Source organism: Triticum dicoccoides, chromosome 7B (genome assembly GCF_002162155.2).
Source record: "Triticum dicoccoides isolate Atlit2015 ecotype Zavitan chromosome 7B, WEW_v2.0, whole genome shotgun sequence".
Classification (NCBI taxonomy): domain Eukaryota; kingdom Viridiplantae; phylum Streptophyta; class Magnoliopsida; order Poales; family Poaceae; genus Triticum; species Triticum dicoccoides.
In genome coordinates this window covers 239,881,049-239,896,445 of record NC_041393.1, presented here as the reverse complement: position 1 = coordinate 239,896,445, position 15,397 = coordinate 239,881,049, and the positions used below count along the sequence as shown (strand labels likewise).

The following is a 15,397-nucleotide window of genomic DNA, read 5'->3' as shown; positions in this document are numbered from 1 at the left end:
ATGATCATGAATATAGGCATGACGTCCGTGACAAGTAGACCGACTCATGCCTGCATCTACTACTATTACTCCACACATCGGCCGACTTCTGCATGCATCTAGAGTATTAAGTTCATAAGAATAGGGTAACTCCTTAAGCAAGATGACATGATGTAGAGGGATAAACTCAAGAAATATGATATACACCCCATCTTTTTACCCTTAATGGCAACAATACAATACGTGTCTCACTGCCCTTCTATCACTGGGAGTGAACACCGCAAGATTGAACCCATCACAAAGCACCTCTCCCATTGCAAGAAAAATAAATCTAGTTGGTCAAACCAAATCGATAGATCAGAGAGAAATACAAAGCTATCAAATCATGCATACAAGAATTCAGAGAAGAATCAAATATTATTCATAGATAATCTGATCATAAATCCATAATTCATCGGGTCTCGACAAACACACTGTAAAAGAAGATTACATCGAATAGATCTCCAAGAACATCAAGGAGAATATTGTATTGAAGATCAAAGAGAGAGAAGAAGTCATCTAGCTACTAGCTACGGACCCATAGGTCTGTGGTAAACTACTCACGCAACATCGAAAGGGCAGCAAGGTTGATGTAGAGGTCCTCCATGATCTAATCCCCATCCGACAAAGTGCCGGAAAAGGCTCCAAGATGAGATCTCACGGGAATAGAAACTTACGGTGATGGAAAAGTATTTTTGGCGACCCCTCTGATGTTCGGAGAATATTTAAGGATTTATAGTGCTGGGATTAGGAAGGGATGCATGTACTGTTGACAGAGAAGGGTTGTCTGCGTTGGATGAGCTCTTATCCGATGCGACTAGCAAAGCCCCCTTTCTGCAGGATGTATGATGAATCCTTTGGAAAATTTAAGATGCTCGTAATGCGAAAACTTTCATGGGAGTTGATGTTCCTCCCAAAGATGTAATTAGGGTGATCATCTCAGACCTCACTCTGTGGTCTCGGCGCCTTAATCAGACATAGCTCACAGTTCACGCCGGTTTGTGGGGAGACTTCTTTTCCTGCCGACTTACGTAGTAGTTTTGAAATATGTCAGTTAAAAAAAGATCCGGATAGCCGTGGCCGCTTTATCTAATATATATCGTTCGGTATCGGATCTACTCCCTCCGTTTTAAAATAGATGACTCAATTTTGTATTAGCTTTAGTATAAAGTTAGTATAAAGTTGGACATCTATTTTGAAACGGAGGGATGATTATCAGAGTTTGGTCAACACGCATGTAAAAGATATATTCCATCGATATTAGCACAACACTGGTCCAAGAACATTGCCAGAAAGAAACTCGTACTGATCGACTAGACGCTCGTCGTTGATGCGATGCAGCTGCTCTTTTGGCGTCCATTTCTACACTACTGTCCACACGCACTGCATGACACACTGCTGGAACGATATTAGGAGTACCCCTCTTAACGAAGAGACGGGTGTGCCAGGAAACTTCATGGTCAGGGCCTAGTCTGGTCGCCATATCTGCATAAGCATAGCAAGGTACTCCCTCCGTTCCAAAATAGATGACTCAACTTTATACTAAGTTTAGTACAAAGTTGGGTCATCTATTTTGGAACGGAGGGAGTAAAACGGAAACCTGAACATATTTCTGCTGAACAAATGACTACTCTTACAGCAAAACAAAAACCTACTCCCTTCGTTCGGAATTACTTGTCTTGGAAATGGATGTATTTAGAACTAAAATACATCTAGATACATTCATTACTGCAACAAGTAATTCCGAACGGAGGGAGTAGAAACAGAAGACTCTGTTGTGAGTATTCAAGAAAGTGTGGTTGCTCACAGACAACTAATGAACATGTGACTACTCTTACAGCAAAGGTGGACATTTTTTTGCTGAACATATGCCTACATATGCAGCAAAACTGAAACTTGAATACAAGACAATGTTGTGCGCATTGAAGAAAGTGTGGTTTCTCACAAACAACTAATGAAATAGTGTTTCTGTATGTAGTTATTAGTGAATGACATACATGACGACTGGCATTGTCGAAACACGAATGATCTGCCGGTGGTAGAACTGAAACATGAGCATCTTTTTGCTGAACAATATGCCTACATTTGCAGCAAAACTGAAACTTGAACACATGACTCTGTTGTGCACATTCAAGAAAGTTGGCTTCTGTACGTAGTTATTAGTGAATTACATACATGACGACTGGCATTGTCGAAACACATATGACCGCCGGGGGGAGGAACAGGGTTTGTGCACACGCAAATGATAGGGAGGAAATTTAGTTAACAAGGCATTCCTCATAATGAACAGTGAACGTCAAGCTGTACTTAGGAACGCATAGAACACGTAGCACCATAGTTTTAAAATTTACTTTGTACTACGTAATAGATAATCCAGCTATTCCAAGAAAACGTTGTTGCACATTCGCAGCTATCTTTCAGAACTGAAAGCGCTCTATACTTGGCAACAGATACATGAACCATACAGTTTTTGACCAAAGGCAGACAGGCTGCTTTCATTGATCATAGAAGAAGACAGTTTGCAAAGATACTCGAAGGAAAATAAAATAACAAGATGCCTAGCTATCTTTGATCCAACAACAACAATGTGTCACCTATCAGAATCCACCAGGAGGATTTTGGAGCAATGGGAAATTAATATTACTGCCAGTGATCCGATCTTGCCTGTTTGATGCTTGTCATCTATCAAGTTATGATCCATGTAGTTTTAGCGCAGCTCGCTACTCGTTCTTTGCCGTGAAACTCATGGTGACACTTGTTAGAAAGGATAGTAAACAATGGAGATTGCATACAAGGAACAGAAAGCAAAATGTTATCTTGACGATGGTCACTCTAGTATGTCTCATAGAGCGAGGTAACAACTGCAGCACGGAAAAACAAAAGGATAATAACCAGATGCCATAATTCATACTCCCTCCGTCCTAAAATAAGTGTCTTGAGCTTATTAGTACAAATTTGTACTAGAGCTAGTACAAAGTTGAGACACTTATTTTGGGACAGAGGGAGTACTTGATAAATAACTTCTACAAGAGTGAGGGTAGCAACAAGGAGCACTGAGCTGTGCCAAGTAAACATAACACAACTCCAACAACTAACACGATAATACACACCACAAACAATAAAAATGGTTGCTTACTTCCACCACAACTCCAACAACTAGCACGATAAAAATATGATAAATAACTTCTAATCATCGTATATAGTAGATGTATCTCAGCCTAGCTTCCTCAGCTGCCACCTGTAATAAATAGAAAGATAATAAGACGACATCCAAGTGACAACCAGTTTTAGTATGATCAAAGTTTTAGTTTGTACATCTTCCTTAGAGCCTGTCCACGTGTTAGGACGTCTTCTACACCCACCAAATGGCAAATATACGTTCAAGTGACCACCAGCGTATGCATCAGCCTTGTTGGGGTGCTTCATATCAATAAATCCATGATTTATGCAACCATAGCAGTGGCCTTCATTAAAAAAGATCAAAACAGACAACTGTCATACCTCCATCATATCATTGGGTGAGGGTAAAACTTCTCAAGATGCAAGTTAAGACAACAATGAATTTGCTTTCTGAATTAAAACAAGAGTGGAAAAGGACAGATGCACAATTTTGCCAGTAGTCGAACAGATAGAAAGACAAGATCCATATGCAACCTTCTAGTGAATAGCCCAGTCTTTCTAGCCTCTGTCGATACTTACCATTTTCATTGGATTCAATCTTGCAGAAACAGTTGGCCACTAATTCATCATCAGTTCCCTCTATCACTTCAGCAAAGAAAAGATCCTCAATTCCGTCTTTAGTCTTTGTAGTGAAATTGAAATGCTTGAACCACTTATAGTCTTCACAAATTGATTGATAGTGCAAAAAATCCTTGAATTCGTACGCAAGATCCTAAAAGAATGGGGTGGATCAGCAATCCTTACATTTAAGGAAACATGACATAACGATGCGAGAGCGAGAGAGAGATACCCCAACAAGATTGTGATCCTCATTATACTTGTCCAGTAAAGCTTGAAGCATTAAACTCATTTGCTCACGGGTATGATCCACTACTTCCTTATCTGAACATTTCCTTGTTCTGCCATCAGGCCAGTAAAGAGCCTTTTTTATAACCATGTCCATGCCAGAATCCCCAGCTTGCTCGTTCCACCTACAAGTGTATCATTAGGTTCTGGAAAAAATATTTACTTGTTATTGTAAAAAGATGTGAATCTTCATTTTCAGATCCTAATCACCAGTGTTTTGTAACAAATGAAGAAACGCTAGATGGGCGTCCCAAGCTAAAATTTAACTAATTGTACAAGATACAATTCAGATGCGGCAGCTCGAATATGTACTTTCTTAATTTTGAGCTATACTTGCAAATTATGCTCTAGTTCAAACTGTTGAGTTAATTTAAGTATTCCACAACAGGAACTTGAAGAGAAGACCAAATATAGGGTAGCATTTCTGTGATCAACTTGATAGCTCTTATATGGTCTTATCTCAGGGAAAATAATCAAGTGCAGATAAAAGTGTGCAAACAGGAAGAAATTGAGAAACCATACAGTGTTTTATGCCGCTTGTCATGAAGATAGCTCTCAATAGCCTTTTCAACTTCCTGCAAGCTCTTGAATGGTCCACCAAGATGAGGATATGTGTGGAAAGATCCTGAACGATCGATCCTGATGTAAATACTGAAGTACCAATCAGGAGGGTCGTTGACATAAATGGTTGGCTTGGGTGGCGCGGTCTCAGCTACAGCCTGTGGGGAGGATGAGGAAGTGGCAGTGTCCTTGAGTGTTGTAGTGCCGAGCAAGATGCTCAAGTACGAGACAGACGGTTGCGGCTGAGTCCGTGCGGATGGAGGCTCGGCCACATGATCCTGGCACCTGAATTAAGTAAATCGATGAGTAGAAGTTTCTTCTTCTGTTTTATATAAAGAAGACTAAGAAAAACAGAGCCACGGAGGGCAGAACATTGCAAGAGCAGCATTCTTGTGAGTAGAAGTAATAGCGATTCAGAATGGCATAATAGCTGAGTGAACAATTTGTGTCATCATCATCACCGTGCTATGGACAGAAGAAACGATATTTAATTTTTGCTGATTTGTGTACAAGTTGATAATTTGTTATTGCAACCATCAGAAATAGTAGATTAGATCCACCTCCCTAGCTAGGCAAACGATAAACTAGAATTCTGATTCGCAAAAAAAAAAGATAAACTAGATTTCTATCCACGCCCTTTCTGCTGATTAGATGATAAACATAAAACGAAAGATAGCGGGCATACGGGTTGGGGGGACATACGGTTGGGCGGGGACGGCGCTACCGCGCGAGGGGGCAGACGGTTGGGCGGAGGTGGTGTCGGAACAGGGGCAGGGGCCGCCGCCGCCAGGCCCAACGCGAGACCGGCAGGTTCGGCAGTAGGGGCACAAGTCCGCCGCAGAACGGGCCTCATCCGCCGCCGCCTCTGCCGCCGCCAACGCGACTGAGCGATCCTCCTCATGTGTCCTGGGATTCTGCACGACGCCGCCGCGTTTGCTTTTGCGTCGTCTTCCCATCAACGACGAGCTAAGGGTTTCCTTTTCCTCGAGCTTAGGGTTTCCTTTTCCTCGCGGAGAAGGGAGGAGAGGGGAAGGGAAGAGGGGAAAAGAAGGGTCTTTGGTGTGTGTGTGTTTTTTTTTTTTTTTTTTTTTTGAAATGGAACACCCCGATTCCATAAATCACACTGGCGCAGCAAACCCGCTGGCCCTCGGAATGTTTGATGAAGCCAGAGTAGTTTAATTTTTTTTCCTTTTTTATTTTGAAGATGGAAGCGCGGGCGTAAATAAGTACTCCCTTCGTCTGGTTTTCATTTTAAACTAAAGTTTGACCATAAATTGAACTAATAAAATATAAATTATATATCACGAAAACTACATCATAGAAAATATCTTTCAAATACAAATACAATAATATATTTTGGATAGCATATATTTTATATATTTTTAGTTAAATACATGGTCAAACTTGGGTCCAAAATAATATGAGGCCTAATAAACTTGGACGGAGATAGTAGCTCTAACCTTCTTTTCTGACCAACATGTTTTACTTTTCAAAATTAATAAGTGCTCCAAAATTTTGGATCAATGTTTTTTCTTTGGAAACTAAGTCAATGGCACATAATTAGTACTCATCGATCCGAATAAAAACCAAGTACTGAAATCATCCTAAAGAATAGAAAGATTTCAGTATTTGTTTCCTATTGCTAACAAACAAAGAGAAGTACTCTCTCCGTTTTGAAATATAGGTCTTTTTAGAATTTTTTTAATGTAAATTACATACGAAGCAACAAAAGTGAATCTACACTTTAAAATATATCTATATATATCCATATGTAATTCATATGAAAATATCTAAAAATACTTGTATTTAGGAATCAAGTAATGACATCTTCCTATTCTTCTTTACGGAGGGATTATATGCGAATAAGAATATGTTGGCGGAAAAATAACCCATTACTCCGTAGCAACGCATGTATACAAATAAGAACATGAAAGGATTTTAAAGGGTTCAGACTTCACAGAGATAGATGGCACTTACGTATCTAGATTATTCCTAATTGCCATTGTTGCTAGAGCCGGATTATCCATCAACCTTCTTCTCGATTGGGCATGATCTTCTCGATCTACGGTACACTAGTCGACGAGATAAAAATTATACTACGTGCCCTTGGATTGGTCACACAATTAAAATGATATCTTTATGATCTCCCCCTTATAATCTATATATATTTATACCGGCAAAGCAAAGCATCCATTGTCTCGGAGTCGTATTGCTAGCAGTACCGGACACCGACCCAAACTCTCGTCCTTTTCTTAAAACGTTGCCGAGTCAAAACAATTGTGCTGAAAAAGAAAAACAGTTGTGCTGGAAACTAGTCAATCGCTGCAAAAATAAACAGAAACGCTAAGAGCATCTAAAGGCGGATATGTTAAATATAGCCCCTCGAACGCCAGCGGATGCGCTCGGGCGCGTCCATGGACAATGACCGCACGTCTCAAATTTCACTTGTTGCATCCAGACATCTCATACTAGATTCTTCAAATTTCACTTGTTCATCTAGACATCTCATACTAGATTCTTAAATCCATACAAAGACAGGCAAAAGGAATAAACCTATGTACTACTTCGATCATCTAGCTACTCATCATCGGAGACGTCAACGATCTCCGTGCCCGGCTCCGACAGCATTGGTGACAGCTGCAGCTCTGCCTCCTCCGGCTGCTCCGCTCCGGCCTCCTCCACCCGTATCTCCGCGTCGAGTTCGGTGAAGAGTGCGTCGGACGCCGCCTGCTCATGTCGGGGAAACGTCTGGTTGCCCTCCACATAGGCCTCATCCTGTCACTGGTACAGCGAGCTGCTATACAAACGGTTTTTAACCCCTTTCCGCGACGTCATTTTAAACCGTCGCCTAGTGAGTGTAGGCGATAGGGGGTCCTTCTCACACGACCCAGAAACCGTCGGGATAGAGTAGCAATGCATACGTATTTGATACCTAAGCGTATGCATTGTCGGCATGTATCCCAAAAGCGAGTCTTCAGACAACTGTTTGTGATATCTCGCATGTCCCAAATGCTCCATCCTTGCTACTCGTTTGTACTCGCATTACCATCGCAGTCGGACTTCTATGGTTTTACCTTACCAAGCGCAGTCCAAGCATAGTCCAGGCACGGGATTTTTCCAGGCACATACGAAACTGGCTCTACGTTTACAATGAGCGCCACATCACAAACAGTTTTCTCGCGCCATAATCTAACACAGTTCGTGTCGGTGTACTAGAGTAGGGGTACCCTAGTATCCCGAACTTGTGCACGGGCAGTTGCAGCGCCCCGCGGCAAGGCTTGCCGGGTGACCGCCAAGGTCCTCCATGGTTCCTTTGGAGCCATTCAAGAACAAAGTATTCAAGCTAAGGAGACAAGGCCCCGGCAAGAGGAGCTTGCCAGGAAGGCCAACCAAGGCATTTCAAGGAACTTGCCGCGACGCGCCACGCGTCCCGGCAAGGCCCGGTGAGCGACAAGCTTCCGAACGCGACAAGACAACGACCGCGACAAGGCGCTTGCCGCGGCAAGCTACCACTCTGTACCCGCGCTCCAGCACATCCACCAATGTGTCGCCCTGGGGCCTTTCCAGGCGCGCGTGGCAAGAGGCTGTGCAGCCAACGGTGCGCGGTGACAAGCGACGCTGACAAGATTGCCATCGTGGCGAGCGGTGGCGTCCCTGACGGTCCCTTTTTGCACTATTTGGGCGACGTAGACGGGCATTTAATGCCTTTGTCCCCTGCTGTCAGGGTTAGGTATGATACACTGTATAGGTAGTTGTACCAACCGCAATTCCTTTTCCATTTTTACCCTTGTCTACGTTGCCACCTGTCGGAGACCCCTTTAGCATATAAAAGGAGGCCCATGCGCAACGTAGAGGGGGGTTCGAAGCCAGAAAAACACTCACGCTCGGTCTCGTTAGCAGCTAGTGTGTACTGTAGCACTCAGCGCTCCCGAGCAAGAACTGAATACACTCAGACATGCAGCAGTAGGAGTGTTATCTCTCCGGAGAGCTCCGAAGCTGGGTAAACTGCTCGTGTGCTTCGCCTCGATCCGCTCTTCGTGCGATCTCCGCCCCCCGCCGAACTGAAAGGGGCTCGGTCCGACGGCCCCATAGGTGTTCGTGGATCAGTTTCCCCGACATCTTTGGCGCGCCAGGTAGGGGGCGTCGAGGTTGTGTGAACCTGATCCGGCGTTCACATGAGCTAGATCTTCATCTTCTTCATCGACATGCCACCGAAAAAGAAGACTTCGGCGGCAGCTGTTCCGTCCACGTCGATCTCACCACCACCGGAGCAAACGGGTGGTGGGGTAGACGCCGGCGGAAGAATGGGCATCGACGAGGGAGCTCACGGTGCTGCCAGGTCCAAGGACAAGGCTGTGCAGACCTCGGCGTTCGTACATGCACCGCGCCCATCTCAGGAGGTGCAGGACCGATAGCGTCATGGTATTCGCAGTGCCATACGTTTGTTGGACCAAGATCGAGCTGGTGGATCTCGGGGTGCTCAAGACCAGCATGCACTCCAACATGCTGGCACGAGCGAGACACGGTCGCCTGGACGGGATACTGCTCCTTCTAACATAGTTAGAAGTCCGAGCATATCCCGCTCCTCGCACCGTTCGCCACTGCCGCCCACCACTCCAACAGAAGCTTTGGCGCGAGCTCAACTGCTATTGAATTACCCTCCAACGGCAGACAAGATCGATGAATGGAGGGCCACCATTCAGAGTCTCATCGACTTCGCCAACGGCGACACTCCGCGGCAGCCGAGTACATCGCTGCCGCGGCAGGGCTGCCAGGCACGAGCCGGTGGCGACGAAACCGGAGGGGGTGCAACCACCATGCACTCTCCACCCCGAAGGCCAAGATCGCCGACTCGCCGGATCCACCTCGACAGCGACTCCACCGCATCATCAGATCCACGAGCTCGTCGCGATCAGCGCCAAGTTCTTCACGAACGGCAGCAAGAAGACGCTCGTACTCGCATCGAGCGCCGAAGAGAAGCGCGGCGTCAATCGGACCAGCGCGCTGGGCCCTCTGTCGACATGCATGCACCAGGGGAACCAGGCGACTTGCCGTACGCGGTAGGTTGCCCTGCGTTCACTCGTGAGCTGCGGCAAGTCCAGTGGCCCAGCACAAAGAATTTCAAGCCAGATGTACCAGAGAAGTACGACGGCAAGTCGCATCCGTCGGAGTTCCTCAGCATCTACACCAACGTGGTGCAAGCTGCCGGGGGGCGGGACGATAAGATCCTGGCCAACTACTTCCCACTGGTGCTCAAGCCCAATGTCAGATCCTGGCTCATGCACTTGCCGGACAACTCCATATCCTCCTGGGCAGACCTATGCCATCAGTTTGTCGACGCCTTCACAGGCGGCCACAAGCCTCATGGCCAAGAGAGTGACCTTCATCTGCTCGCCCAGAAGGAAGGAGAGCCCCTGCGCAAGTACATTCAGAGATTCAGCCGCGTACAGCACAACATCCCAGATGTCCACCCTGCCGCGGTAATCAGCGCGTTCCATCAGAACGTGCGAAACCGCAGGATGCGGGAGGAGATGGCGATGTGCAAGATCAGAGACGTCAGTGAGCTATATGCCCTGGCCGACAAGTGTGCACGTGTTGAGGAAGGAAGGAAACTCCCCGGAGAGAATACAGAAGCTGGAGGATCTGATAGTGAGGAGACTGTCCCGGCAAAGAAAAACCGGCGGCGAAACAACAGGAAGAAGAAAGGCAAAGATGTGCTAGTCGTTGAGCAGTCCGGCAACGGAGGTGGCGCCAAGAAAGCCAAAGCTGGTTGCTCCGGCAAGGAGATTGTCGCGGGCACCAACTACCAGGCTGTGGCGGTCGCCGACAAGCAGGACGGCACCAACAAGCAGTACTGCAAGATCCACCGCACCAAGGGCCATGACCTCCAGAGCTGCAAGAAGGTCGAGCAGCTTGTCGAGCAGCAAAAGGCTGAATACGAGCGACGCGACAAGGAGAAATCCCAGGAAGGTGCTGGAGGAGCCGGCAAGAAACGCCCCGGCCGAGGAGGACGCCGCAGCAAGGCCAAGCAGCGGCAAGGAGACAGACCTCCCCATGGCCGCGACAAGGATGAAGATGACGACGACGATGAAGATATGGATGATGACGAGACCGATGAGCAGGAGTTCCAGAAAGCCACAGAGGTCCTGTACGTTGACGGTGGTGCTTCTCTGCATACTTCACACCGCCAGCTCAAGCAGTGGGTGCGGGAAGTCAATGCGGCAGAACCACCCGTCGAGTCACGCAAGCCTCTGAAATGGTCCAGCACGCCTATCATCTTTGATATTGAGGACCATCCTGATCGCATAACTGCGGTCGGGTGCTTGCCGATGTTGGTTTCACCAACTATCCGCAACCTCAAGGTCACTAAGATGCTAGTTGACGGCGGGGCCGGCTTGAACCTGATCTCCTCCGCGGTACTCCAGAAACTCCAGATCCCTGATGGCGAGCTCGAAGAGACCGACACATTCCAAGGAATCAATCCGGGAAGGAGCAAGCCGAAGGGAAAGATCACGTTGCCGGTGACATTTGGCAGCGAGTTGAACTTCAGGACTGAGAGGGTCACTTTTGACGTTGCTGACTTTACATTGCCTTACAATGGGATACTCGGCCGTCCAGCACTCGCCAAATTCATGGCAGCCTCTCACTATGCATACAACATGCTGAACATGCCAGGCCCGATAAGTGTCATCTCTGTCCCTGGCGACAAGAAGGATGCTCTTATCTGCGCCGACAAGATCTACCGGGAAGCAGCAGCCGCAACAGATCGTGAGTCACTTGCCGCTGAAGCTCTCGGGGTGAAGAAAAAGACCAAGTCCGGCAAGAGTTCTGATGCCCACTCCGGCAAGCGCACCTCTTCGGAGTGCTGCGCTACCGTCGAGGACGCACCATCGAGCTCCACCGGCAAGTGTAAGAAGACAATGGCAGCTCCACCAGAGACCAAGAGGGTGTCCGCCAAGGAGGACGGCACTGGTGGTACCTTCACCATCAGTGCCACTCTCGACCCTAAATAGGAAAGCGCGCTCGTTGCTTTCCTGCGGGCGAACGTCGACGTATTTGCGTGGCAACCGTCTGACATCCCCAGTGTTCCCAGGAAAGTAATCGAGCACCATCTTGCCGTTTGTCCTCATGCGCGGCCCGTCAAGCAGAAAATCAGGAAACAGGCAGTGGAACGCCAAGAATTCATTGCAGAAGAAATCAAGAAATTGGAAGCAGCAGGCCTTGTCAGAGGAGTGCTCCATCCTACGTGGTTGGCCAACCCTGTAGTCGTGCGCAAGGCAAGCGGGAAATGGAGGCTTTGTATCGACTTTACCGATGTCAATAAAGCTTGTCCCAAAGACCCGTTTCCCTTGCCGCGCATCAACCAGATTGTTGACTCCACGGCCGGATGTGACTTACTTTCATTTCTTGATGCATACTCAGGATACCATCAGATCTTCATGGCAGAAGAAGATGAGGAGAAGACCGCATTCATCACCCCATCTGGTACATACTGTTTCGTACGGATGCCTTTCGGTTTAAAGAATGCTGGTTCAACATTTGCAAGGGTAGTCCATGACGCTTTTGAGCCGCAAATACACAGAAATGTGGAAGCCTACATGGATGACATAGTGGTCAAGAGCAAGGACAAAGCGACTCTGACGAAACCTTTGCAAATCTGCGCAAGATCAACCTCAAGCTTAACCCCGAGAAGTGTGTGTTTGGAGTCCCCTCCGGCAAGCTTCTCGGGTTCTTCGTGTCTCAGCGGGGAATTGAAGCCAATCCCGACAAGATCAAGGCCATTGAGCAGATTGAAGCACCAAAGCGCGTCAAGGATGTACGAAGACTTGCCGGTTGCGTAGCTGCTCTCAGCAGGTTTATCTCTAGGTCTGCTGAGCGCGCCCTGCCATTTTTCAAAATATTGAAAAAAGCAGGTCCAATGAAATGGACTCCGGAAGCGGAGGCTGCGTTGCAGGACTTAAAGAGATACCTGTCCTCCACTCCAACACTTGTCGCACCTAAGCCACAAGAGAAGTTGCTGCTATATATAGTAGCAACCAATCAAGTGGTTAGTGCTGCGTTAGTAGCGGAGAGGGAGGCGGATGATGAGCCAGCAACCACGGCAGATGCATCCAGCGACAAGCAGGGGACTTCACCGGCAAGCTCTGGTCCCTACAAAGATGGATCTGCGCAGGCGTGTGAGAAGATGCAGAAAAGAATGGTGCAGCGCCCAGTTTACTTTGTCAGTTCCCTTCTGCAGGGGGCTAGGTCAAGGTACTCTGGTGTGCAGAAATTGCTTTTCGGCCTTCTCATGGCCTCGAGAAAGCTGCGCCATTACTTCCAAGCACATGAGATCACAGTCGTCACTCGTTTTCCCTGAAGAGGATACTGCAAAATCCAGAAGCAACAGGCAGGATTGTCGAGTGGGCACTGGAACTGTCAAGCTTTGGCCTCAAGTTTTAGAGCACTTCAACTATCCAAAGCAGAGCATTGGCGGAGTTCATAGCAGAATGGACGCCAACACAAGATGAAGAAATTCCAGAAACGAGCATCCCCGTCAAGGAAGCGAGCAAAGAATGGCTGATGTACTTTGATGGTGCCTTCTCGCTGCAAGGCACCGGTGCGGGCGTGCTACTTGTTGCACCCACCGGAGAGCACCTCAAGTACGTAGTCCAGATGCACTTTCCCAAGGAGCAAGCAACGAACAATACTGCAGAGTATGAAGGTTTGCTTGCCGGTCTCAGGATCGCAGCAGACCTTGGAATCAAGAAGCTCATTGTCAGGGGTGACTCACAGCTTGTCATCCGCCAAGTGAACAAGAATTATCAGAGTCCGTTGATGGAAGCTTACGTTGATGAAGTGAGAAAGCTAGAAGAGCACTTTGACGGCTTACAGATGGAACATGTTCCAAGAGCTCAGAACGACATTGCCGATGGCCTGTCGAAGTGCGCAGCACTTAAGTTACCTGTGGAACCAGGGATCTTTGTGCTCAAATTGACTCAACCGTCTGTAACGCCATCAACTGGACAGAACAAGAAGAGGAAGTTGATTTCTGGTGACTATTTTTTGGCAGAGCTCCCCGAAGCCGCCGCCAAGAAGGTCCCCAAGATCAACACCAAGGGTGCTGAGGAGCAGTCTGCTCCGGCAAGCCCTAGGGTTTGTTCCATTGTAGCAGACGCTCCCGACAAGTTTTGCTCCGGCAAGCTTGTCGGGGAACGTCAAGCTCCGGCTGAGCCGCAGGTTCTCGCCGTAGAAGCGGATGTTCTCGCAGCAGCAGATGTGCCTTTAGTCCTTGTTGTCGAGCCGCAAGCTCCAGCATGGGCACAGCAGATTGTCCGTTTCCTTCAGACAGGAGAACTTCCCGAAGAGCAAGAAGAAGTGGAAAGAGTAGCCCGGCAGTCAAGTATGTACCAGTTTGTTGACAATACATTATACAGAAGAAGACTCAACGGCGTGAAATTGAAGTGTGTTCACCGGGAAGACGGACAAAAGCTGTTGGCAGAGATACATGGAGGCATATGTGGTCACCACATTGGCGCAAGAGCACTTGCCAGCAAAGCGTTCCGGCAAGGTTTTTTTTGGCCGACAGCCCTCCAGGATGCAACTGCACAAGTAACCAAGTGTGAAGCGTGCCAGTTCCATTCCAAGCAGATACACCAGCCAGCTCAAGCTCTCCAGACGATCCCTTTATCCTGGCCATTTTCGGTCTGGGGGCTCGACATCCTCGGCCCTTTTCCCCAAGCTGTCGGGGGCTTTGAGTACTTGTACGTTGCAATCGACAAGTTCACAAAGTGGCCGGAAGTGGAAGCAGTGAGGAAGGTGACAGCACAGTCAGCAGTCAAGTTCTTCAGGTCGATTGTTTGCCGCTTCGGGATCCCTAACAGGATCATCACCGACAATGGCACGCAATTCACGAGCCGCACCTTCATGCAGTACGTCCAAGATCTTGGCGCCAAGGTCTGCTTCGCTTTTGTTGCTCATCCGAGAAGTAACGGTCAAGCGGAGAGGGCGAATGCTGAAGTGCTGCACGGGCTCAAGACCAGAACTTTCGACAGGTTGCGCAAGTGTGGAAAGAACTGGATTGAGGAGCTGCCGGTGGTTCTTTGGTCGATCAGGACGACGCCAAATCGAGCCACTGGCCAGACACCTTTCGCTCTAGTCTATGGAGCAGAGGTAGTTCTCCCCACGGAACTCATATACGGGTCACCTGAGTGCTCGCTTATGATGAGCTTGAGCAAGAGCAGTTGCGACAAGATGACGCGCTGCTCCTTGAGGAGGACCGTCTTCAGGCCGCTGTACGAGCTGCTCGATACCAGCAAGCTTTGCGCCGCTACCATAGCCGCAAAGTTAATGCCAGAAGTGTCGAGGAAGGCGACCTTGTTCTTCGGCGCGTTCAGTCCGCCAAGAATTCCAACAAGTTGACGCTGAAGTGGGAAGGGCCTTATCGGGTGAAACGAGTCACTAGGCCTGGCGCTGTCCGCCTTGAGACCGAAGATGGCATTCCGGTGAGCAACTCCTGGAACATTGAGCATCTTCATAAGTTTTACCCGTAGGGCGCGGTTGCCGGAACCTGTTCCGGCAGCCACCTTTTGTACAAGTCTTGCCGATGTTGCATCTAATCCTTTGTACAAAGCCGGGCGCAGACCCCGTGCATAAGTAAAGCTCATGTGCTCCACACATCTGGTCAATTTCATGCTTTCTACTTTTCTTTTTGCATGCGTTATCTGACACTTTGTGCAGCACCTACCCCCGGTAAGCAATAGCGAGCCCTAAGGCTCCATATCTTTATTTTCTCTTCTTTCTTTTTCTCAAA

At 47.9% G+C, this 15,397-nt stretch overlaps 1 protein-coding gene across 1 annotated transcript; it reads right to left on the bottom strand.

Moving 5' to 3' along the window:
• Positions 1–2,889: 2,889 nt before the first annotated feature.
• Positions 2,890–5,685, bottom strand: LOC119337850. The gene is made up of 6 exons (XM_037610080.1): positions 5,308–5,685; positions 4,567–4,890; positions 3,989–4,169; positions 3,718–3,910; positions 3,334–3,482; positions 2,890–3,256 (listed from the first exon to the last, which is right to left on the bottom strand). The coding sequence occupies exons 1-6, from the start codon at positions 5,559–5,561 to the stop codon at positions 3,209–3,211; spliced, it is 1,149 nt and encodes a 382-aa protein (XP_037465977.1). The 5' UTR covers positions 5,562–5,685; the 3' UTR covers positions 2,890–3,208.
• Positions 5,686–15,397: the final 9,712 nt, after the last annotated feature.

What these genes read in the sequence shown, in the direction of transcription:
- LOC119337850 (XM_037610080.1), bottom strand. Translation starts at nt 5,561, where the DNA reads ATGGGAAGACGACGCAAAAGCAAACGCGGCGGCGTCGTGCAGAATCCC. An exon ending in GACAAGCGGCATAAAACACT is followed by an intron (nt 4,170 to 4,566) that starts GTATGGTTTCTC and finishes ATACACTTGTAG; the next exon opens with GTGGAACGAGCAAGCTGGGG. An exon ending in AGGATCACAATCTTGTTGGG is followed by an intron (nt 3,911 to 3,988) that starts GTATCTCTCTCT and finishes CCATTCTTTTAG; the next exon opens with GATCTTGCGTACGAATTCAA.